The 25,348-nt window shown below is 51.1% G+C and overlaps 1 protein-coding gene across 2 annotated transcripts in view; it reads right to left on the bottom strand.

The window, feature by feature from the left end:
* Nucleotides 1-25,348, bottom strand: part of LOC123756089 (DNA damage-regulated autophagy modulator protein 2) — a 72,462-nt gene that overhangs the window by 13,275 nt on the left and 33,839 nt on the right. For both annotated transcript variants that reach the window (XM_045739077.2, XM_045739078.2), the window contains exon 5: nt 9,066-9,204. In XM_045739077.2, coding sequence (XP_045595033.1) covers nt 9,066-9,204 — 139 coding nt within the window. The remainder of the gene's footprint in view (nt 1-9,065; nt 9,205-25,348) is intronic.

The raw sequence follows: 25,348 nt of genomic DNA, 5'->3' as shown, positions 1-25,348 counted from the left end.
GGTTGGAAGCATTCCATGTCTGCCATCGACCGGGTTAGGAACCCAGAAAGGTAGGTGTCCCAAAACAAACTGAACCTGGTTCAAAATTACTACCGAAAGCTGAACTAGCAAGTAGAACTCCCCAATCCAAAAACAAGCAAAGAAGCATGGCGTCACAACCACTGCCAGGCTACTGTCTGCACAGCTTCCTCCATCACCCGAAGGGGGGGAAGGGGGAGCCCCAGACCCTCGTGCCAGTCACCCCAACCCCAGTTCAGAGGCTGAATATAAAAAATGAAAATATCGCTGACTGGAGGGAGGGAGGGAGGGGGAGTTGCCGGGGAGCCTCCGGGACTCACCCAGAAAATGGCATTTCATTACATTCAACGCTGGTTTTCTGTAAAAGTAAAAGTAAAAGAGGAACTTACTCGGGAAGTGGCCGCCACTTGCACCTCAACTCGAAGTCGAGACAACTGGCTGCAACTTGCGACACAAAGTGACACACGCTCGACTAGGACCAGGAACATTAAGGAGGTAACGGGCGGCCAGAACCCTGTTCGACCTCCAAAACCCTCGAGCCCGAATATCAACCCAAGACATATTACCAAAAATGGCAACTAAAGCAGCAAATATGCGAACGTCTCATCACGAGGATAGACCGCAGGCTGGCTGGACCGAATAACCTTGAGGACGACCTGGGTGACCTGAACACTGGGGCAGGAAAGAAGGGAAAACGGGTCAATCCAAAGCACGTCCCGTGCCACAGAAGCCGTGGCGCACAAATAACGGCGATAAGCCACAACCAGATGATGATGCACCAACACATGGTGCACCCCCAGCTGAACCAACCATGCATCAACAACTCAAGGATCCCTCCAGAAAGCCATCGTTTCGTTCTTCACCAGGAAAGACGGAGAAGGCTACAAATGAACAAACATACCACTAAGAACAAAAGAGCAGAAACCCTTGCTCCAGAAGAGACCATGAAGCTCCCCGACTCGACTTCCAGAGGCCAATGCCAACAAGAAAAAAAAAGTCATATAAAACAATCCCGAACCGAAGGGGCCACCACAAACCGAGGAGATGAGAGAAAAGAGAGCACCCGGGTCCAACGACCAAGACAGCTCAGGCGGCACATGAGCAGGCCAGCGATGAAACAACGCACAAGATAACTTGCGAAACAGAGCAGAAGTAACCTTCACCCTGAACGCAAGATAGAATGGCTCCGCCAATGCCGCACGATACGAGGCGACAGTATTTGGCATAAGATGACGGTCCTGAACCAGCCAAGAGAGAAATGACAAAACGACCCGAGCCGAAACCAAAGACAACCTACAAAGAGACGAAAAATGACAAAAGGCTTGCCAAGAAACTTCATACTGCCACCGAGACGAAACACTCGGGTGGGACACCATCAACGAAGCCACCTGATTACCATACAAGTAGTGATAGGCCCCGTCAGAAAGACCAGACACGGAGATCAGAGGAGACGATCGAACCAGCCATGTACCAGACCGGACTGCTGGAAGAGATGGAGCTGAGGAAAAGTCCCCGGGTTCGGACACCAAGCACGCAGCTCCAGAAACCAAGAATGGGCCTGCCACTAAGAAGCCAACAAGATACCTCTCCGCTGCTAAGTCTCCAACCGAGTCAGAATCCGAAGCAACAGCTGAAGCGGGGGAAAGAGGTAAAGGTAACCCCATCTCGACTAGTCCTGCCGAAAGGGATCGACTCCGTTGGCCTCACAGTCGGAGAAGGGCGCCAGATACGCCTGGAGATGCTGAGACCACACTGACATGAAGAAGTACACCTCCGGGCGCCCAAACATCTGACAGACCCAACTGAACGAGTTGGCGTCGACTATCAATTCTGTGGAAAAGAGAAAGAACCGGGACAGGCCGTCCGCCAGGACGTTGGACACCCACCGGACGTAAACTGCCAGGAGAGTCAAACCCAGAGAACTTGGCAGACGAATCACCCGAAGCAACCAGCCCCAAAGAGCCAAGGAACGCATTAAATCCCCTCGGTTCAGACAATGAACCACCGGGGAGCAGTCCGAATGGCGCCGGATCGTCAATCCGCAGGCGACCCGAACCCTCCGAGGTGCAAACCCCATCACAGCAAACTCCCACATCGTGCTATGGGCCCGACAGAAGGACAGAATCCAATGCGCCTGGCCAGCCTGGTGAACACTGGTCACAAAACCCCAGCAGAGAGACAACGCGTCCACAGGTGTAGTCGTGGCACCTACATCGAGCGAGGGCTCGGGTAGGTGCCAAGGCACTGAACCCCGAAAAACCCAAAGAGGAAGCCGGCGATGTAGCAGACGACATAAGGCCCCCGGGGGTTGAACCCAGCAATTGCGAGAGAGGCAGAAGGTTCCCCAAAGGAACCAGAACAGCCGACGAAGCCAAACCCAACCCAACGGGTAGACCATCGTTGCAAAGTTCAGGCTCCCGCACAGACCCTTCAGCAACCTCCAAGTGACCCAGGAGCCCCCCAGAAACAAGCACATGCTGGACAGCAGCCGTAGGAAAGACTCCGGAGGAAAAGACAAGAAAGCGGTCCGAGAGTCCCACACACGACCCAGTCAGGTCCGAACCTGGAAGGGAACCAGATGGGACTTCTGCCAGTTCACCAGGAACCCAAACCCGGCGAGCTGCGATAGCACTAAACCCTTGGCAAGCAGACATGCGGACTGACTGGGAGCCCAAACCAGCCAGTCATTGAGGTGAGCCAACACCTGAACACCTAACAGATGCAGACGGACCACCATGACCCGGGTAAGGTGTGTGAAAACGGGAGATGCCAGGTTCAACCCGAACGGGAGATAACGAAAGAGGTAACTCTGACGCCCCACAACAAAACCGAGCCAGTCCCTGAACCCTGGATGAATCGGGACGTGCCAATAAGCATCCGTGAGGTCCAGGGACACCATTCAAGCGCCCGGCTCCAACAGAAGCCGAACCTGGGACAGGGTAGTCATCCGAAAGGAGGAGCAAGAAATCCAGAGGGTCAGACAGGACAAGTCCAGAATGAATAGGCGGGAAACAGGCGGGAAACCCACCTGAGAGACGTCGTCGTTTCGACCACGCCCAAGTGCGCCCACTCTGAGATGACCTGACAGAGCGCAGGAGAAGAAGCCTGCCCCACCAGCCCGGAAGACCCCCAGAGGAGGAGGAGCCACCGAACACCACCGTAGGCTGCGAGAAACGACCCCGAAACGCCCATTAATTGTGAGACTCCGCGTGAGCAAACAGAGCAAGCCTTCCCCATCGTCCCGTCAATGGGACGAACCGCAAAAGGGCTGATGCCCCTTGCGAGAACCCAACCTGCGCAGAGCGTGAGCACCGCACCGACCAGATACAGACAGCTCCGAAGGCGGTACCGGTTCCAAAACTGGCACCTGTGGCCTACCCCGACGAGCGGTACGACCCCGAGCCCTAGGACGACCCCTCTGGGTAGGACCCCCCCCCCGGAACCCCTGGAGAACCAAGAAGTCGGACATCGGACGGCAGCTGGAAGAAGCCGCCTGCATATACTGCTCGACCACAGAGGCCGCAAACAGCAAAGGACAAAAGGGCAAAGACAAGCTAATAGCTAGGGCCCATGCGGATTCCAGGGAGGAAGCAAGCACCCCCCCCCCCTGTCGACACGTGAGACGCGCAGAGAAAACTGCAACAGTGCATTCCGCAGGATCGGAACAAACAGCTTCAAAAGCGCAGACGACGCACGAGCAGCAGAGATCAAGGCATTAGATCCAGGAACGGCCTCAAGCGCCTCCACATCCTTCGCAAGCCAATCCGAAGACAGCTCCCGGAGGGAAAAGAAACACAAGACCAAAGCCAGCAAGCCACGAGCGCGCAAGTCCTCAACTACAAGCGCAGTCTACAAGGAAGGAAATTGCATGTGAAATTGAAGAGCACCAATATCCTGCAGAAGGGCAGGAGCGAAAAGACACTCATTAAGGTGTTAAAAGTCACCCCCCAGGTAAACCTAGACCTCAATCAACGCTTCGCTCCACTCAAGCATGCGGGTACGACAGAAGGAGTCTCAAGCATCCAACGACAACAAAGGGAAGCCTGCAAGCCAGGACGACTCTGGAACCTCATAACGAACCCAGTATGGAAATGAAGATCCAAACCTGAATAAGAAAGATCCATTAAAGATGCATAACCCTGCCTTTTCTGCAGCTTACCTCCTGCGGGTCGCGCAGGAGGTAAGCGGCAATGGCTGCCCGCACCTCAGCGGGCGAGATGCAGGAAGCTGAAAACCTCTGGAAGGACGGAACCGAAGGATCCGCAGAGACATGGAACCGAACCCGTGGAGGTTATCTTGAGATGATTTCGGAGCTTAGCGTTCCTGCGGCCTGGTCCTCGACCAGGCCTCCTTTTTGTTACACACCCCCCTAGGAAGCAGCCCGTAGCAGCTGTCTAACTCCCAGGTACCTATTTACTGCTAGGTATCAGGGGCATCAGGGTGAAAGGTACATTTTGTCCATTTGTCTTCGCCTCCACCGGGGATTGAACCCGGAACCTTAGGACTACAAATCCGAAGCGCTGTCCACCCAGCTGTCAGGAAAAGGAGCCGAACCCAAATCCAACTCGTACACAGAGGGGGTAAAAGAAAACCCTACTCCTTCTAAAAGTAAGCCCCGCTCGGAGGGCCTGAAAACCCAGGTGGGGTCCAACGGGGTCCAAGGACCCCAAGTGTTAGCTCCTCCCCAACCCGGGAACCCCTGGGGGCGAGTCGTCCTCCAAAGTTCCAGCCCCACAAGAAAAAGTCGGGGTGTGCCGAAATAGCAGGAAGAGAAGAGGCCCACTAGTCATACCCCGGAGCTACAGCTGGAGGAACAGACTCGAATATCTCCGTCACCACCCCGGAAGAAGCAACCCCCAAAACCGCCGAGTCTCAAAAGCCTCTAAACCCTGCCCCGATCCCGAAGCCCTCAGACCCTTAGGAGCCGGAAAAAGGGGGAGGGGGGACCGAATGAACCACAGCAGGGGAAAGAAAATGGGGGTGCAGACTGAACCAATGCTGACGTGACCAACACCCCCAAGTCCGGGTCCCTATAAGCAAAACGGGGCAGCCTTGAGACATCCGGGAAAGCAACCAACCTAGCACGTAGCAGCAATCTAAATCTAGCCTGCAATGTGCGAGCCACCTGCACCCGAAGAACGTCATCAGTAGATTGAGTGAATCGAGTCAAACAAGCAACAATGCTCGCAGGACTCAGGGTCGAAGGTGTCACAGACCCAACAGGCAACATGACAGAGGCAAAAACAATGAGCGTCGCCCTGAGACAAGAGGGCAGAGCAACCCTTAATTCGCACAATGTGAGAGGAGACTCAGAAGTTGCATCCATCGTACCCGAATGCCCCCGCGGGGTTTCCCAGGGCTCCTAAACTGTTACTGCTAAGGGTAAGCCCAGGTAGGGTACTGCTAACTGGCACCCAAAGTTACCAAACAAAACTGCTAATGCTGAACCCCCGGGACGTATCCAGTCACGAGGGCAAAGCAGGGGTACCACCAAACAAAAAGCAAACCCCTAGTATAACAGGGCAAGGGACACCAAAGCAGACCCCCCCCCCCCACCACCAGACAAAAACAAAAAAAAGGAAAACCTCGCAAGCGGTGTACCCAGAAGAAACAGAGCCAGCCGCTGTTATAGGTAAAAACTAGCTGCACAGTACCTTGCACCCCTACCAGTGCAATAACTACTACTTACCCCAAGGTAAACAAGGGCGGAAACCCCCAAAACACTCGGGATGGTTAATCGCCGAGCAGCAAAAGACTAAAAGAGGTAGACTCAAAGTAACTTGTGGAAGGTAACCCCAAGCCCCAAGGGCGGTACGTACAGGGCACTCAGGAAAGGTGACTCTAAGCACATGCAGCCCGAGTACCTGTGAATATTACTCCCAGCTCGAACGCCACCGTAAGAGCAGTACTGAACTAGAGGACAGCACAACACAAGATTCTGGAGCTGGAGCCATACGACCATGCCGGATCACATCAGCTGAAGAACTGAGGTGTGGATCGCCAGCGCGGGGGTCTAGGGCTTCCCCTTCCCCCTACTGGGAAGAGGTAGCTGCGTAGACATGCTTCAAGGTTCTTGTGACATGCTCGTTTGCTCGTTTTCATTTGGGGAGTTCTGTCCACTCGTTTGTCTATTGTCATTGTTTTTAACCAGAATAGGGGTTTGTTTTGGGGCGCTTACCTTTTTGGGTGCTTGTCCCGGTCGATGGCAGATGCTCCAAATGCAGAATGTAGAATGCTCCAAATCACATGTGCATTTCTATAGGCCAATGCTCCTTGCGCTTCTCTGAGGGGGGCCAGGTTCTGGCTTGTGGTTCCTGGCAGGCCTTGAACTCCACCCACGTCGACTGATGCCAAATTCTAATGAGATGCATATCAGCCTGGATAGCTCCGGGGAGCCGACAGGGCTCCACTCCAGAAACCCCTACGGAAATGGGTTTTCGAACACACCAGGGAGAAGAACCCTAACACGCAAGGGCAGTACTCACGAGGAGCCTAGGGAAGGATGCAGCCCCAGTATTGTTGAGGACATCTGACCACCACACACACAAGAACACTGCTGAGGTAACCACAAAGGCAAAACACCACTTTGGAATTCAAGGCCAGAAAAGACGTCTGCCCTGGACCACATTAGCGAACAAACTGGAGTGCTAGATAGCCGGAGCGTGGAGGTCCAGAGCTCCCCACTCCCCCTTTCGAGGATGGGAGGGCTGAACGGACAAGTGATGCAGCAGTGGAGTGTCACATTTGCTTGTTTTTGGGGATTGGAGGGAGTTCTGCCTCTCTTTTCAGTTCTTAGTTGTAATTTTCTTACCATGTGGAATTTGTTTTGTTATGCCTACCTTTCTAGGTGCCTAACTCTGGTCGATGGCAGATAAGGAAATCCCCCAACAACAGGGGGTTTTCCAGGGTCATTGCTCCCTGCACCTCTCTGAGGGGGGAGGGGGGCCCAGGTTCTGGCTCGTGGTCCCTGGTAGGCTGCACTCCATAAACTAATGCCCTGGTCTAATGTATCACATATTAGCCCGATAGCTCCAGGGAGCCGTAGGGGCTCCCCACAGAAATTGTAATCTTCATGACTCCACTACACCTAAACCATGGTACATAAAGACTTCAATTTACGATATTTGAGCTTCATGGATGGTTTAAACAATGTGATAAGAAAAAACCTATTTTGGAGAACTTTTTTTATCCGTATGTAGGGATAGATACAGAATATTAACCCTCAGTTTGAGGGCTAACAAAACTAAATGTAAAAAACCAGCGTTGAATGTAATGAAACGCCATTTTCTGGGTGAGATCCAGAGGCTCCCTGAAGTTTATCGTGCTAATGTTTATTATATTAGACCGGGACATTAGCTATGGAGTTCAGACCTACCAGGGACCATGAGCCAGATCCTGGCTCCTTCAGAGAGGCTTCAGGGAGCAATGACCCTGGAAAACACCCTTGTGGTTGGGGTTTTCCTTATCTGCCATCGACCGGGGTTAGGCACCCAGAAAGGCAGGCATAACAAAACAACCCTACATGGTAAAAAACTAAAACAGAAAACCAAACATAGAGGTAGAAACTCCCTACACTCCCAAGGAAACAAGCAAACATCACACTTTACTGCCGCTCTGATCGTCCGCACAGCCCTCCCCGCCCCGAGAGGGAAAGGCGGGGCCCTGAACTTCACCGTGCCGGCTGCCTAGCATCAGTTCGGAAGCTAAGCTTCAACCAACACGAAAAAAACGCCGACTGGTGGGAGGGAGAGTTGCCATTGAGCCTCCGAGGGCTCACCCAGAAAATGGCGTTTCATTACATTCAACGCTGGTTTTCTGTGGGGAGCCCCTACGGCTCCCTGGAGCTTCATACCCAAAGAGAAGGAAAAGAAAGGGCTGACTTGGGAGGCGGCCGCCACAAACTCTGCAATGCGAAGCCGAGAAAACAAGCTGCAACCTGTGACGCAAGGCAACACAAGAACGCACAGGAGCAGACACAAGCACAAAGAACGGGCGACCGATAGAACGGACAACGACGAAGACGCAAGAAGAAATGGAAGTACCGCCAGTAAACTTCATACTGCCACCGAGACGAAGCCCACTGGTGGGACACTAACAAGGAAGCCACCTGATCACCATACAGATGGTGATAGACTCGAGTCTAAAATACCAGATGCGAAGATTCAAGGAAGAGCGAACCAGTCTCATAACGGAACAGACCGATCTGTTGAAAGAAGCGGAGCCGCAGAAAAACCCCGGGGTTGGACACCAGGCAACCATTACCTGAAACCAAGACTGGGCTGGCCACCATGGGGCCAAGAGGACTACTCGCCCCTAGTAAGTCTCCAAGTGAGCTAGGACCTGGAGCAACAGCTGAACCAGGGACAAAGAGGTACAGGAACCCCCACCTTGATCAGTCCTGCCGGAAGGCTTCAATCCTGATGGCCTCACAGTCGGGGAAGGGTGCCACATATACCGGAAGATGCCTCGACCACACTGATGCGAACACCATGCCGTTTCACACCAGCCGACGAACTGGTGTGGATCGCCGGCACAGGAGTCTGGGGCTCCCCCTCCCGGGAAGGGGAGAGCTGCACAGACATGCAGTGCAGCTCGTGGACGTCATGCTCATTTGCTCGTTTTCATTTGGGGAGCTCTATCCACTCATTTGTCTATTTTTGTTGTTTTTAACCAGAATAGGGATTTGTTTCTGAGTGCCTGTCCTGGTCGAAGGCAATTATAGAATGTTCCAAATCATATGTGCATTTCTATAGGCCATTGCTCCTGGTGCCTCTCTGTGGTGGGCCAGGTTCTGGCTCATGGTCCCTGGCAGACCTAGAACTCCACCCACATCGACTGATGCCAAATTCTAAAGAGATACATATCAGCCTGGATAGCTCCGGGAGTCGAAGGGGCTCTCCCCAGAAAAGTCACTTGTCAAGTATGAAACTTACAACAAGTGAGGGATTACTGTACACCCAATGTTAATAAATTAAGAAAGCAAAGTATCTCCAGGAGTTACATACATGCATGCCATAACTAAACATTGTGGATCTTCACAATCTTACCATTAAACTGAGCGTGGGCAATGCTGGCACACACACACCCTGTCAAAAAGAACACTGCTGCCACCACAGCCAACACTAGCCGCATGTGGGCCATTGCCAAACTGTTGACAAGTGGATGAGTCTCATACGAGCACATTGCCTATGGGAAGAAAATGCAAGTTATACAGTTTCGATAAAAAACAATAATTTGTTATTACTACTGTACTACCAAAACTTTAATAAGCAATATGTTACATGCGGTAACTTATACAATTGAGTATGAAGCCTTGATACTAAATCTATTACAAAATATCATACAAAACCCAGCTACTTAACCTTCCTTAGCTACTTAAATAGGTGGCAATACTATTTTTTGGCTGTATCCCTACCAAGGGCGGGCTTTACCTGTAAAGCTGTAAACAAACCTGTAAAGCAAAAACCCTGCATTGAATGTAATGAAACATCTTTTTCTTGGGAGAGCCACTTATGGCTTTCTGAAGCTACCATCTTGGATGTGGGTGCCATCTACTAGGTGCCATCAGACACGTAGAACAATGGCCCCCTGGAGTGTCCGGGGGATCCTCCTTTAGAGGTTCACCTTGCTTGTTGCCTTTGCCTTGGAGTATGGTGACTTTGGCTTCCATTTCTTTCCAGTTGGAGCATTTTGGCTGATGGGATGCACTGGGTTTTATGTGTGCGGCAATTCAGCGAGCCGAAGTAGGTTTTCCCAGCTGTCATCTTAGCTAGGCTGAGTTAATTTACATAGCCCTTTTTGAGAGTACCATAGTAGTGTCCTAGTGCCTGGGTGCCCTGTTTGGATTGTACCCTTCAGGCCATGGTAATTCCTTGTGGCCTCGCAGGTCATGGATGTTTTCCACGAGCCCGCTTTTGCTTTATGAGTGCTTGAGGGATGTACATTGTCAATGCCACGTAGTGATGTTTGTTCATTCTGCCTCTGCCATGCTGCCTGTTGGATCGGTGACACCTTTAACCCAGAGTCGTGTGAGGAGTGCTCCCGTCACATTGCTTTTCTTACTAGCCCTCCTGATGATGCTTGGGCTGATCAGGCAGCAACCGCTCTGCATGAGACATTTTCTGTGTTACAGCAGTCTAGATTCTACCTGTTTAGAAGGACAAGTGGGACAGCTCTGAAGCTATCCCACTCGGGTTTTAAGGACCTGAATTGGGAGGTGTTGCTCAATTCTTGGCTCCGTCCACACCTCTTCCTTCCCTATCGGGCATGTGTCACTCTCCCTCTAGTCTTTCCTTCCTGCTTCTGGCCCCGAAACATTTCAGGGTTCAGGTCTGGCACAGGATTTAGTTCAGGATGCAGCTTGGGCGGCTCCGGGGATTGCTCATTCTGATTCGAGTGTGAAAATAGTTGAGCCCCTAGGTCTCGCTAAGGCTTCTAGGCCTTCTTGCCAGCTGACCCCTGAACTCCGCCTGTCTTTTCTGGGCAGTCGGTGTGAATGATGGCTCTGCCCTAGGACACTTGACTGCAGTTTCCAGGGAATGGGGGAGAGTCTAAACTGGGGCTGTGTCCCCTTTGACCCTTCGTGGTTCCTTCGTGGGGGAGAGATTTTCATATTACCCCCCCCCCCCTGTATGAGTTGGATTTGAGGTTCACTTCTGGTTGTCTTTGAGTACACTGGGGGAAATTCTTCCAGAGGTTTCTTTCCTTGCGGGTTTCCCCTTCAGAGGCTCGTGAGGCATTTTTTTACATGCCTCCTGTGTAACCCCATTTATGTCTCTCCGATGGACCTGGCCTCTTTTGAATTTGGGTCCTCTTCCCCCCCTATTGGGTGTGTTATGAGGTTCCGGAGTCGTCCTAGATAGTGGACAATCAATCCTTTGTTCTCTCATAAATCCTGGAGCAGTTTTTACCAGACCCTTACACTTAAGTGGCATGAGGTTGCAAGCATGCTTCAGGTGTTGGTGGAGTTTCCGTTTTGAGCCCCTTCATGCTTGCCTGTTCGCCACCGCTCTTTCCCAGGATGTTGGCGTTCTGCTTCACACGCAATTTTCTATGTTTTGCCTGTTTTGTTCTAGATTCAGCCTAAGGGAAAAGATCAAATACTGGTTGAACCACACCAGCAGGGAGAGGACGAGGAGGGGACAAACTTAGACGAGATGGAATACAGTGGTACCTCGGAATGCGATTGTCCCTGTATGCGAGGTTTTCGGAAGGCGAGCAGTATTTACTCCAAAAATTTGTCTCGGAAGGCGATGGTTACTTCGGGACGCGAGTTTGTTGATACGCGTACAGGCCGACCTAGCGCGTGGTGGTTCGGCGATCGTCGCCCCTCTGCCCCGCTGCCCCTCAGTTTACCATTGTCTCGCGCTCAGTGACTACCCCCACATCAATTCTTCTCGCGGATTTTCAGTGTTTTGTTGGATTTTTGGTGATTTGTCTATACAATTTGTTATTATATATCTCACCATGAGTCCCAAGAAAGCCAGTGGTAAGGATAAAGGCCAGAAAGCTCATGTGAGGATGACAATAGAGGAGAAACAAGAGATCATTCGGAAGCATGAGAACGGTACACGTGTTGTTGAACTTTGTAGGCAGTACAACAAAGCCACATCAACAATATGCACTATACTTAAGAAAAAAATAAGATTATGGGTGCTAATGTGGCAAAAGGAGTAAGAACATTAACGGCACAAAGACCACAAATACTTGAAGAAGTGGAAAAGTTGTTATTAATTTGGATACACGACAAGGAGCTGAGGGGTGATAGTGTTTCGGAGGCCATTATTTGTGAGAAAGCCAGGGTGTTGCACGAAGACCTTCTAAAGAAGACCCCTGCAACGAGTGATGCAGATAAGAAAGAGTTTAAGGCAAGCAGGGGCTGGTTTGAAAAATTTAGAAAGAGAAGTGGTATCCATAGTGTTACAAGGCATGGGGAGGCAGCCAGCTCAGACTAACCAGCCGCTGGACGATTTATTGACGAATTTAAAGAGTTTGCAGAGACTGGGGGATACCTACCGCAACAAGTGTTTAATTGTGATGAAACAGGACTGTTTTGGAAAAGAATGCCTAAGAGGACATACATTACCAAGGAGGAAAAATCCTTGCCTGGACACAAGCCTATGAAAGATAGGTTTACGCTTGTGCTGTGTGGAAATGCGAGTGGCGATTTGAAAATTAAACCCTTGCTAGTGTATCATTCTGAAAATCCAAGGGTTTTCAAACAGTATAATGTGCAGAAAACCCATTTGTGTGTGATGTGGAAGTCTAATAAAAAAGCATGGGTGACTAGGCTTATTTTTTCGGAGTGGGTGAATGAAGTGCTGTGCCCTGCCATAGAAAAATATCTGCAGGAGAAACAATTGCCACTCAAAGCCGTGCTTCTCCTTGACAATGCTCCTGCTCATCCTCCAGGCTTGGAAGATGATTTGTTGCCTAAATACAATAAATTCCTCACAGTTAAATTCCTTCCTCCTAACACCACTCCTCTAATTCAGCCTATGGACCAGAAAATCATAGCGAATTTTAAGAAACTGTATGAAAGGGCACTTTTCCGGAAATGTTTTGAAGTGACTGAAGCCACAAACCTCACCCTCAAAGAGTTCTGGAGAGAGCATTTTAACATTTGTAGTGCTTTAAAACTCGTTGACAAAGCCTGGCAAGAAGTGACTCAAAGAACCCTGATCTCTGGCTGGAGAAAATTGTGGCCTGAAGGTGTGAGAGAACTAGACTTTGAGGGGTTTGAGCCTATAAATGATGCGCCTATTGTTGAGGAAATTGTTAGTCTAGGCCAGCAAATGGGCTTGAAATTGGATGGTGATGATGTGGAGGAGTTGGTGGAAGAACACAACGAAGAACTGACCACCGAAGAACTCCTAGCCCTTCAACAGGAACAGCAAGCCAACACAGCAGCGAATGATTCTGCAGTGGAGGAGGAGGTGGCAGCAGCACCAACAGCACCAGCGAATGTCCCTTCTGCAGTAATTAAGAAGGTGTGTCAGATGTGGGAAGAGATTCAAACAACTATTGAACAGACTCACCCAGAGAAAGCTGTAGTAGGCCGTTGTCTTAATCTTTTCAATGACAATGTGATGCCTTACTACAGAGACAGCTTGCGAAGAAGGGAAAAGCAAGCTTCCATGGACAGATTTGTGGTGAGGAAATCGAGCAGTGAGCCTCAACCAGGACCTAGTGGCACTCAGGTTAAACGTCCCAGGGAGAGCACACCAGAAAGGTCCTCACTGCCTGATGTGATTATGGAAGGGGACTCCCCTTCCAAACAGTAACTCCTCTCCTCCTCCCCCTCCTCACCATCTTCCATACGCCTACAGCACTCGACAGCAAGGTAAGTAATAACTGGAACATAGTTTTGTAGGTTTATTTAGATGAATTAGGTAAATTAGGTATAAAAATTTAGTTTGATGTGGGGTTTTTGGGGTAGTCAGGAACGGATTAATTCATTTCCCTTTATTTCTTATGGGGAAATTAACTTCGGAATGCGAGTTTTCGGAAGGCGAGGCGTCTCCAGGAACGGATTAAACTCGTATTCTGAGGTATGCCTGTACAACAATGCATCCAAGTCTGGTACCCTAAATGCCAAAGGGGCCACCTATAGGGCATTTATTCCAGTAAGAATAGTTAATATACTTCGCTTCAGGATTACAAATGTTTCGAATGTAGTTTCTTCTTTTGAAGCTCTCCCTTTTTAGTGGTTACATGTACTAGTATTTTTCTTCATACTATGGAGACCTCAGATCCTTAGCCTCTTTGAGGAAGCTACATTTTAGTCCTAAATTTCAGTAATGGAGCTGCATTCATTATGGCCTGTGTGATTCATAAGGCTTGGACACTACTAAGTCAATAACTGAGAGAGCTACTGAGGACTCGCAAAAAAAAAACCAGCGTTGAATGTATGAAACGCCATTTTCTGGGTGAGCCCCGGAGGCTCCCTGGAGCTTATCGGGCTAATGTATGTTATATTAGACCGGGACATTAGCTAAGGAGTTCAGACCTACCAGGGACCAGCGCCAGAACCTGGCCCCTTCAGAGAGGTTTCAGGGAGCAATGGCCCTGGAAAACCCCTTTGTGGTTGGGGTTTTCCTTATCTGCCATCGACCGGGGTTAGGCACCTAGAAAGGTAGGCATAACAAAACAAACCCCACATGTAAAAAAACTAAAACAAAAAACCGAACAGAGAAGTAGAAACTCCCTACAATCACAAGGAAACAAGCAAACAAGCAAACACCACACTTTATTGCCGCGCCGATTGTCCGCGCAGCCCTCCCCGCCCCGAGACGGGGAGGGGGGAGCCCCGGACCTACTGCACAGGCTGCCAAGCTTCAGTTCGGAAGCTAAGCTTCAACCAACGCGAAAAAAATGCCGACTGGTGGGAGGGAGGGTTGCCAGGGAGCCTCCGGGGCTCACCCAGAAAATGGCGTTTCATTACATTCAATGCTGGTTTTCTGTGGGGAGCCCCTACGGCTCCCTGGAGCTTCATACCCAAAAAGAAGGAAAAAAAAAGGGCTAACCCGGGAGGCGGCCGCCACAAACTCTGCAACGCAAAGCCGAGACAACAGGTTGCAACCTGCGACCCAAGACAACAAGAACGCACAGGAGCAGACGCGCATAAAGAATGGGCGGCCAAGAACCTGTGCAACCCTCAAATCCCTGCACCCAAAATGAGTCCTAGACGTCGCCAACACAGCAGCAAAAGCTGCAAACGTCTGAACAGCACGGGCGCAAAGACAGACCGCAGGCTGGAAGAATGAAAAACTCTGCGGACGACCTGGGAGACCTGAGCCCTGAAAACAGGGAACGAGGGGAACCGGATCAACCACAGCGCATCCCCAGACACGGTACGCAGGCAACGACAAAAAGCACAACCGGACAACACAGGACGCACACCCGGCCAAACCAATCAAGCATCAATAACCCAAGAACCCCTCCGGAAAGCAGCCGTCTCGACCGTCGCCAGGACAGAGAAAGGCTGCACACCTATAAAGCTACCACCAGTACCAAAGAGCAGAAACCTGAACCGAAGGGGCTACCACAAACTGAGGAAAAGATAAGAAGGCACCCAGATCAAGGACCAGGACGGCTCAGGCGACGCATGAGCAGGCTGGAGGTGAAACAAAACACGAGAGAGTGTACGAAACGTCATACTGTCGCCAAGACGAATCTTGCAGGTGGGACACCGTCAACGAAGCCACCTGAACACCACAGAGATGGTGATACCCGCGTCAAAATACCAGACGCGAAGAGTCGAGGAGAAGACCAAACCAGTCACGTACAGGACCGATTCGACCTGCCGAAAGAGGCGGAGCTGCGGGAAAACGCCCCGGGTTCGGACACCTATCAAGCAGCGTCTGAAAATAAGGCTGGGCCGGCCACCAAGGAACCATAAGGACCGCTCTCATGGGAATGGGCTGCAACCGAGCCAGAACCCGAAGCAACAGCTGGACCGGGAGAAGAGGAACAGGTACCCCCACCTCAACCAGTCCTGCCGAAAAGCATCCACTGTGAATGCCTCGCAGTTGGGTAAGGGCGCCACATAAAATGGGCGACGCCTAGACCGCGCCAACTCGAAGACATCCATGGCCAGGAGTCCATACGTCCGACAGAGCCAACAAAACGAGTCGGCGACAACTGGCCAATCCGCGAACAGAGGAATGAACCGAGACAGCTGTCCGCCAGGACGCAGGACACACCCCGGACATGAACATCACGGTTAGCCAAACCCCGAGAATCCAGCAAACGAGCCACTACAGAACCAACCCCCAAGGTCAACACCTAAGAGAAACTCTGTGGTTCCGGCAAGAACCGCCAGAGAACAGTCCAAACAGAGCTGAATGGTAGAGCACTGAGTTACCCAAACCCTCCGAAGCACAAACCAGACAGCCACGAACTCCCAAACCGTGCTGTGAACCCAACGGACGGACAGACTCCCCCATCCCCGGCCCACCTGGTGAGCACTGGTCACAAAGCCCCAGCCGAGAGATGACCCGTCCATGAACACATCGAGCGAAGGCTCGGGGAGGTGCCAAGGCACGGAACCCCGAAAACCCCAAAGAAGAAGCTGGTGACGCAGCACCAACACAAGATCCCCGGAGGAACGAACCCAACCGAATGCAAGAGGCGGAAGGGGAGTCTCCGAAGGAACCAAACAGACGCCGAAGCCAAACCCGAACTCCCCCGGAAAGACCAGCACGTCGAAGTTCAGACTCTCGCACAACTGCTCAAGCAACCGCTGAGCAACCCGGGACCCCCTCATGTACAGCCGAAGGTGGGACCACAGCCGCAGTAACACTTCTGGAGGGAAAGACAATGAGTGGCCCAATAGCCCTAAACAAGGTTCAGGTCCGAACCCGAGACGGAAACAGATGGAATGGCCTTCAGATCACCAGAAAACCAAACCCGGCGATCTGGAAATAACCACACACCTGGCGAGCAGACAAGCGGACCGACTGGGAGCCCACACCAGCCAGTTGTCGAGGCAGGCCAGACACCGAATCTCAAGCAGACTCAGACAGGGCACTAAGATCCGGTAAAGATGCAAAAAAAATAAATGCACCAAGTGCCAATTACAAAATAGGGAAGGCAACAAAAGCAGCAAGCCTGAAGCCCCACCACCAACTGTGCCAGTCCCAGAAAACTGGAGAGGAACGTGCCAAGAAGTGACCTAGAGGTCCAGGGCCACCATCCAGGCACCCGGCCCCAACAGAAGCCGGACAGGAGACAACAGTCCTCCGAAGAGGGCATAGAATCCAGGGCGCAGACTGAAGAAGTCCAGAAGAACCGCAGATGCGAAAGGCCCATGACTGCAAAGAGCAGACGGGAACCCCAGAAGGATGGGGCGGATCGACCACGTCCAACACACCCACTAAGATAACATGACGAAGCGCAGGGGAAAAAGCCCACCCCGCCAGCTCTGAACCCCCCCAAAAAGGGAGAAGCCGTCCACCGATGCCACCAGAGGCCAGAAGACAACCAAAAGCGCCCACCAACAGCGGGACCATGCAAGAGTCAACAGAGCAAGCTGCTCCCCCAGCGCCCCATCAACAGAGAAGGGAACAGAACCCCTTCCGAAAGAAAAAGTACACACACACACATATACACATTATGTATATACACATACATATACATATACAGTGGGACCTCGACTTACGATTGCCCCTACTTACGATAATTTCGAGTTACGATGTAAATTTGATCGAAAAATGCGACTAGACATCCGAAGGTGTCGTCGACTTCCGATATTTGTTGGTACACGTTTCGATCGACCGAGCGCGTGGTTCCCGGTCACGCGGTCCGACCTGCCTCAGTTTATTACAGCTGCCCGCTTAGTGTCGATCGCGCCTATAAGAAATTCCGCGTCTGTGCGTGATTTTTTGCATTTTGAACATTAAAGTAATTATTATATATCACGAGATGAGTTCCAGGAAAGTCAGTGGTAAGGCTCAACATATGAAAACCCATGTAAGGATGACTGTAGAGCAGAAACAAGAGTACAGAATGTCTCTTCCTCAACAATTAAGAAAATGTGTGGAGCATGGGAAGAATTGCAAACCTTTGCTGAAACGACTCGCCCAAATCAAGCTGCAGTCGGCCGTTGCCTTAACCTATTCAATGACACTGTGATGCATCATTACAGACAAATGTTAAAACGAAGGGAAAAAAATGTCTCTTGACAAATTTGTAGCGAGACAAACAAGCACTGAACCACAACCAGGTCTTAGTGGTATGCAGGCAAAACATGCCAGGGAGTGCACACCAGAAAGGTCCTCACTGCCTGATGTTATAATGGAAGGGGACTCTCTTTCCAAACAGTAACAACTCTCCTCCTCCCCGCTCATCACCATCTTCCATACTCCATCAAGAGCTAAGACCAACTTAGGTACTGTATTGTAGTTAGAAAAAACATTGTATGAAGTATAAAATGCATATGTATGTTAATATTTTGGAGGGTGGGGAATGGATTAATTCAATTCCCTTTATTTCTTATGGGAAAAATCGCTTCGACTTACAATATTTCGAGTTACGATCCGTCTCTGGGAACGGATTAGCATCCTAAGTCGAGGCCCCATTGTACACATACACACAAGGTATGTTACACACACGTGTGTATACACATCGAATATCGATGTATCGAATTTACTCAGTTTCTATGATCGAGCCACAGAGATATTACAGGAAAGAGATGGTTGGGTTGACTGCATCTATCTGGACCTAAAAAAGGCTTTCGACAGAGTTCCACATAAGAGGTTGTTCTGGAAACTGGAAAATATTGGAGGGGTGACAGGTAAGCTTCTATCATGGATGAAAAATTTTCTGACTGATAGAAAAATGAGGGCAGTAATCAGAGGCAATGTATCGGAATGGAGAAATGTCACAAGTGGAGTACCACAGGGTTCAGTTCTTGCACCAGTGATGTTTATTGTCTACATAAATGATCTACCAGTTGGTATACAGAATTATATGAACATGTTTGCTGATGATGCTAAGATAATAGGAAGGATAAGAAATTTAGATGACTGTCATGCCCTTCAAAAAGACCTGGACAAAATAAGTATATGGAGCACCACTTGGCAAATGGAATTTAATGTTAATAAATGCCATGTTATGGAATGTGGAATAGGAGAACATAGACCCCACACAACCTATATATTATGTGAGAAATCTTTAAAGAATTCTGATAAAGAAAGAGATCTAGGAGTGGTTCTAGATAGAAAACTATCACCTGAGGACCACATAAAGAATATTGTGCAAGGAGCCAATGCTATGCTTTCTAACTTCAGAATTGCATTTAAATACATGGATGGTGATATACTAAAGAAATTGTTCATGACTTTTGTTAGGCCAAAGCTAGAATATGCAGCTGTTGTGTGGTGCCCATATCTTAAGAAGCACATCAACAAACTGGAAAAGGTGCAAAGACATGCTACTAAGTGGCTCCCAGAACTGAAGGGCAAGAGCTATGAGGAGAGGTTAGAAGCATTAAATATACCAAAACTAGAAGACAGAAGAAAAAGAGGTGATATGATCACTACGTATAAAATAGTAACAGGAATTGATAAAATCGACAGGGAAGACTTCCTGAGACCTGGAACTTCAAGAACAAGAGGTCATAGATTTAAACTAGCTAAACACAGATGCCGAAGAAATATAAGAAAATTCACCTTCGCAAATAGAGTGGTAGACGGTTGGAACAAGTTAAGTGAGAAGGTGGTGGAGGCCAAGACCGTCAGTAGTTTCAAAGCGTTATATGACAAAGAGTGCTGGGAAGACGGGACACCACGAGCGTAGCTCTCATCCTGTAACTACACTTAGGTAATTACACTTAGGTAATTACATGTGCACACACACACACACACAGCGTACACATGTACATGCGTACACACACACATACATTTTAAAAGAAAAGTACAAGTCGCCGACCAGTGGGCAGAGAGCACCACGCCGGCCAGGCAAAGAAGGCACAAAACTGCATCAAAAGGCCCACCTCGACAACAAAACCTCAAAGTCCCAGCACGACCACAACATGTGCCAAGACCCAATAAAATCAGTCTGCAAGCCAAGAAGACCCCAGAACTCCAGAAGGCAGAACCGGGTTACACGAGGAAACAAAGCCCCCTGAACCCACAAAGGGGGCCCAAGAGGAAGAAACCTCCGGAACGAAACCAAATAACCCAAAGGAACCCGGAATCGAACCAGGGGGGAGCCCAAACCACCACATTTGCTGACGGATAACACCACAGAAAGGCAAAGCACAGCCCCCAGACAGAACCCCGTGGGAAACAGTCATCATAACAGACCGAAAACCGAGGGACAAGGTGTGGGAGCAAGCATAACAGCCAGGGGACACTGAGCCCGAACCCAAAGGCCCAGACCCAAAACAGACAAAAATGGAAACCCGGTGTAAAATCAACACCCAAACGTTCCCAGAGGAACAGGAAACGGGCAGAAAACACCAGAAAAGCAAAGAAACGACAACAGGAGAATAAAACCCCTGAAAAAGGTGAAAACTCACCCAAGAAGCTCACTCGCACACCCAGACGCATGTAAACAAACCGCAACGCCGACCTGGTGGCCACGCCGGGAAACCGGCAAACGAAAATGGCCGCCAGAACAGGGGCTGTGACTGACACTAAAGATACGAAAACACGCCAGCAAAAATGGGAAGCAAGGAGACTGGATGGGCGAAAAACTCCGCCCAAAAGCAGAAAACCCCGGTAGGGGCAAACCGCTCCAGAACTGCTAGCAGGCTTCCCTGCTAGCTTGCAACACGGATGCCGTCTGTACTCTGAACAGTAATAACATCAGGAGAGTACTGGAGAACAAGCAGAGAATCTCTCACAAGACTCCGGGTCAAGGTGTCAGTGACCCAACAGGCAGCATGACGGAGGAAAAAGTGGCGACTGTCACCCGGAGACAAGGGCACAGCAACCAACGATCCCGTACAAGACGGGTTGGAACCCGGAAGACACATTCAATGGTCCCCTGAGCCCAGACAGGGGTTTCCAGGGCCCGTAGGCTGACTGCTACGGGAAGCCCGGGCAAGGTGTTGCTAACCGGTTAAGAAACCCAAACATAACAAGAGGGTAGAGGATAGCACTAAAAACCTCTGCGACGTATACAATCACGGGGGCCTAGTAGAGGGCCGCCAAACACTACCAGTGGAACTATAGCCACACTAGGCAGACCCCCACCAGGCAAATGAAAATAAAAACAAAAACAAAAACCCGCAAAAGTACACCGTCTCCAGAGGCAACAGGAACCGGTCGCCACTTAGGTGGCAGGCTGTGCAACACCTTGACGCCCTAACCAGCACAATACCAGTACCTACCCAGGGCCAAACATGGGCCCCAAGCCCCACCTGGCCCCAAGCCCCACCTGGCCCCAAGGGGGAGGCAAATGCCGAGCAGCAAGAACCTCTATGGGAATGGTTCACGAACACCCCAGGGAAGATAACCCTGTTACGCAAGGGCAGTACTCACAGGGCACTTAGGGAAGTCAGCCACTAAGCGCATGCAGCCCTGGCACTGATGAGGTACTTCTGGCCACCGCACAACACAACACACGGCAGTGAACGCCACAAAAGGCAAACAACGCCTAGGAAACTGAGGCCAGAGAAGCGTCTATCCCGGTTGAAATTAGCTTACGAACTGAAGCTTGGCAGCCGGTGCGGTAGGTACAGGGCTCCCCCTCCCCCTCTCGGGGCGGGGAGGGGTGTGCGGACGATCGGCGCGGCAGTAAAGTGTGATGTTTGCTAGTTTGCTTGTGATTGTAGGGAATTTCTACCTCTCTGTTCGGTTTTTGGTTTTACTTTTTTACCATGTGGGGTTTGTTTTGTTATGCCTACCTTTCTGGGTGCCTAACCCCGGTTGATGGCAAATAAGGAAAACCCCAACCACAAAGGGGTTTTCCAGGGCCATTGTTCCCTGAAACCTCTCTGAAGGGACCAGGTTCTGGCGCTGGTCCCTGATAGGTCTGAACTCCTTAGCTAATGTCCCGTCTAATATAACATACAGTACATTAGCCCGATAAGCTCCAGGGAGCCGTAGGGGCTCCCCACAGAAAACAGTGTTGAATGAAATGAAATGCCTTTTTCTGGGTGAGACCCAAAGATTTCCTGGAGCTTACTAGGCTGATGTGCAAATGTCAAACTTTGGCAACAGTCATGTGTATGGAGTTCTGTGGGCCTACCGGGGACCACGAGCCAGAACCTGGCCCCCTCAGAGAGGCATGGGGAGCAATGGCCTATAGAAACCCCCGTGTGATTGGAAGCATTCTATGTCTGCCATTGACAGGGTCAGGCACCCAAAAAGGTAAGCATTCCAAAACAAATCCGTATTCCGGTGAAAATTTTGCTACCAAAAGCCGAACAAGTGGATAGAACTCCCCTAAAAGAAACGAGCAAATACCTCTACCTGGGGCTACCCCTTTCCCCCTCTCCGGGAGAGGAAAGAGGTAGCTCCAGACCCCCATGTTGGCTATCCACCCTTCAGTTCTGAGGCTGAATGTCAAAACACGCGAAAAAAACGCTGACCAATGGGAGGGAGGGATGCCGACGAGCCTCCGGGAATCACAAAGAAAATAGGATTTCATTACATTCAACGCTGGTTTTCTGGGGGGAGCTCCTTCAGCTCCCCGGAGCTAACTACCCACAGAGGAAAAATTTGAGGGATTTACCCAGGAGGCGCGTGCCCGAATGTCAGCCCAGGACATGTTGCCAAAGACGGTGGCAAGAGCAGCAAACTTGCGAACATCATGGGCATGGGAATAGACCGCAGGCAGGCTAGACTTAATAATCCTGCGGACAACCTGGGAGACCCGCACTCTTGAACAGGGAAGAAGGGAAACCGGATCAACCCAAAGCGCATCCCCTGGACAAAGAAGCCGTGGCGTGCAAATAACGGCGGAGGGCCACAACCGGACACAAAACATGATGCACCCCCAGCCTAAACAACCAAGCATCAACAACCCAAGGACCCCTCCAGAAAGCAGCAGTCTCATTCTTTGCCAGAAGAGAAGGAGACGGCAGCAGACGAAAAAACCTATCACCACAACCGAAGGAGCAAAAACCCCTGCGCTGGAGGAGAGCATGAAGCTCACCGACCTGACCCCCAGAGGCTAATGCCAACAGGAAAAAGAGCCTACGAGAAATAATCCTGAACCGAAGGGGCCACAACAAACAGAGAAGAAAAAAAAAGAGAGCACTTTGTCCAAAGACCAGGAAGGCTCAGGAGGCACATATGAAGGCTGGAGGTGAAACAATGCCAGAGACAGCTTGCGGAATGGCGCATATGTAGCATCAATACCGAAAGCAAGCTGAAGCGGCTCCACCAGCGTCGCACGATACGAGGCGACAATATTAGGCATAAGATGACGGTCCTGGAACAACCAAGAGAGAAAGGACAACTCCACCCTAACAGAAAGCGAAGTACAGTACAACGAGAAAGACGCAAAAATAACCAGAAGGACCGCCAGGAAACTTCATATTGCTGCCGAGACGAAGCCCACAGGTGAGACACCATCAAGGAAGCTACCTGACCACCATAGAGCTGATGATAAATTCGAGTAAAAAATACCATATGGGTAGACTCGAGGAAAAGATCGAACCAGCAACGTAACGTTCCAGTCTGATCTGCTGGAAGAGGTGGAACCGCAGGAAAACCTGCGGGTTCAGACATCGGGCAAGCAGTGCCTGAAATCACGGCTGGGCCAGCCACCAAGGAGGCCAAAAGGACTACTCTCCCCTGGTAAGTCTCCAAGCAAGTCAGCAACTGGAGCAACACCTGAACCGGGGGAAAGAGGTACAGGAACCCCCCCCCCCACCTTGACCAGTCCTGCCAAAAGACATTGACCCCGATGGCTCCTCATTCAGGGAAGGGGGCCACATACAGGGAAAGGCGCCGCAACCAGGCTGATGCGCAGAGGTCCACCTCGGGGCGCCCGAACGTCTGGCAAAGCCAATGGAAGGAGCCGGCGTCGACTATCCATTCTGTGGAAAGGGGAACGAAACGTGTCAGTCCGTCGGCCAAGACGTTTGACACTCCCCGCACATGAACAGCCAGGAGAGCTAAACACGGGGAACTCAGCAGACGAGTCATCCGAAGTGACCAGCGCCAAAGAGCCAAGGACCACATCAAACCCCCCCGGTTCAGGCAATGAACCACAGGAGAGCAGTCTGAATGGAGCCAGATTGTTGATCAGCGGGCGACCCGAACCCTCCAAAAAGCAAACCACACCGCCGCGAAGTCCCGCACTGTGCAGTGGGCTCGACAGAAGGACGGACCCCACCGTTTCTGGCTGGCCTGGTGAGCACTGGTCATAAAACCCCAGCCAAGAGACGACGCGTCCATGAACACATCGAGCAAGGGCTCGGGAAGGCGCCAATACATTGAACCCCAAAAATTCCAAAGAGGAAGCCGGCGACACAGCAGCTGACATAAGGCCCCCGGGGTCCGAACCCAGTGATCGCGAGAGAGGTGGAAGGGACATCCCCGAAGTAACCAGAACAGCCGACGAAGCCAAACCCGACTCAGCGGGTAGACCATCATTGCGAAGTTCAGGCTCTCGCACAGATCCTTGAGCAACTGCCTGGTGAATCGGGGAGCCCCCATAGAAACAGGCGCATGCGGGACTGCAGCGGTAGGAGAGACTCCTGAGGAAAAGACAAGGAAGTGGTCCAAGAGTCCCACACAAGAACCAGCCAGGTCTGAACCTGGGAGGGAACCAAATGGGACTTCCTCCAGTTCCCCAAGAACCCAAACCTGGCGAGCTGGGAAAGAACCAAGTCCCTGGCCAGCAGACAAGAGGACTGGCTGGAAGCCCAAACCAGCCAGTCGTTGTAGAGCAACACCCGAACACCTAAGATATGCAGACGGGCCATCACGACCCGTGTAAGGCGTGTGAACACGTGAGGTGCCAGGTTCAACCCGAACGGGAGACAACGAAAGCAGTAACCCTGACGCCCCACAACAAAACCGAGCCATTCCCTGAACCCTAGATGAATCAGGACGTGCCAATAAGTGTCCCGAAGGTCCAGAGATACCATCCAAGAGCTCGGTGCCAACAGAAGCTGAACCTGGGACAGCGTAGTCATCCGAAAGGAGGGGCAATGAACCCAGGGGTTCAGACGGGACAAGTCCAGAATGAACCTCAGGTCTGCACAGTCCCGTTTCGACACTGGGAACAGACAGGAGACCCATTTGGGGGACGACATCATTTCGACGACGTCCAAGCACACCCACTCCAAGATGACTCGACGATGCACAGGGGAAGAGGCCTGCCCCACCAGCCCCGAACCCCCCGAAAAAGGAGGGGCTACCCAACACCACCGCACGCCGAAGAAAACGACCCAAAATGCCCACAAATTGTGGGACCAAGCGTGAGCAAACAGCGCAAGCCTCCCCCCATCGCCCCATCAACAGGGCGAACCGCGAAAGGGCCGGCGCCCCTTATGAGACCCAGGGCCTCGCACAGAGCGAACATCACGCCGACCAGACGAAGGCGGAGCTGAACCTGAAACTGACACCTGCGGCCTGCCACGACGAGCTGAACCCCGGGCCCTGGCACGACCCCTCCGGGAAAGCCCCCCACCCCTGGTACCCCTGGAGAACCAACGAGTTCGACATAGGACGGCATCTGGCCGAAGAAGCCAGAATATACTGTGCCACGGCCAAAGGCACAAAAAGCAGAGGACAAAAAGGCGAAGACATCCTAAGAGCCAGGGCCCAGGCAGATTCCTAAGAGGAGGCAAGAACCTCCTGCATACATGCGAGCCGGAAAGCATAAAACAGTGAAACCGCGTCCTGCAAGATCGGTGCAAAGA

The sequence above is a fragment of the Procambarus clarkii genome, chromosome 36, assembly GCF_040958095.1.
Source record: "Procambarus clarkii isolate CNS0578487 chromosome 36, FALCON_Pclarkii_2.0, whole genome shotgun sequence".
In the NCBI taxonomy this organism is placed as follows: Eukaryota; Metazoa; Arthropoda; class Malacostraca; order Decapoda; family Cambaridae; genus Procambarus; species Procambarus clarkii.
This window is presented reverse-complemented; position numbering and strand designations above follow the sequence as displayed.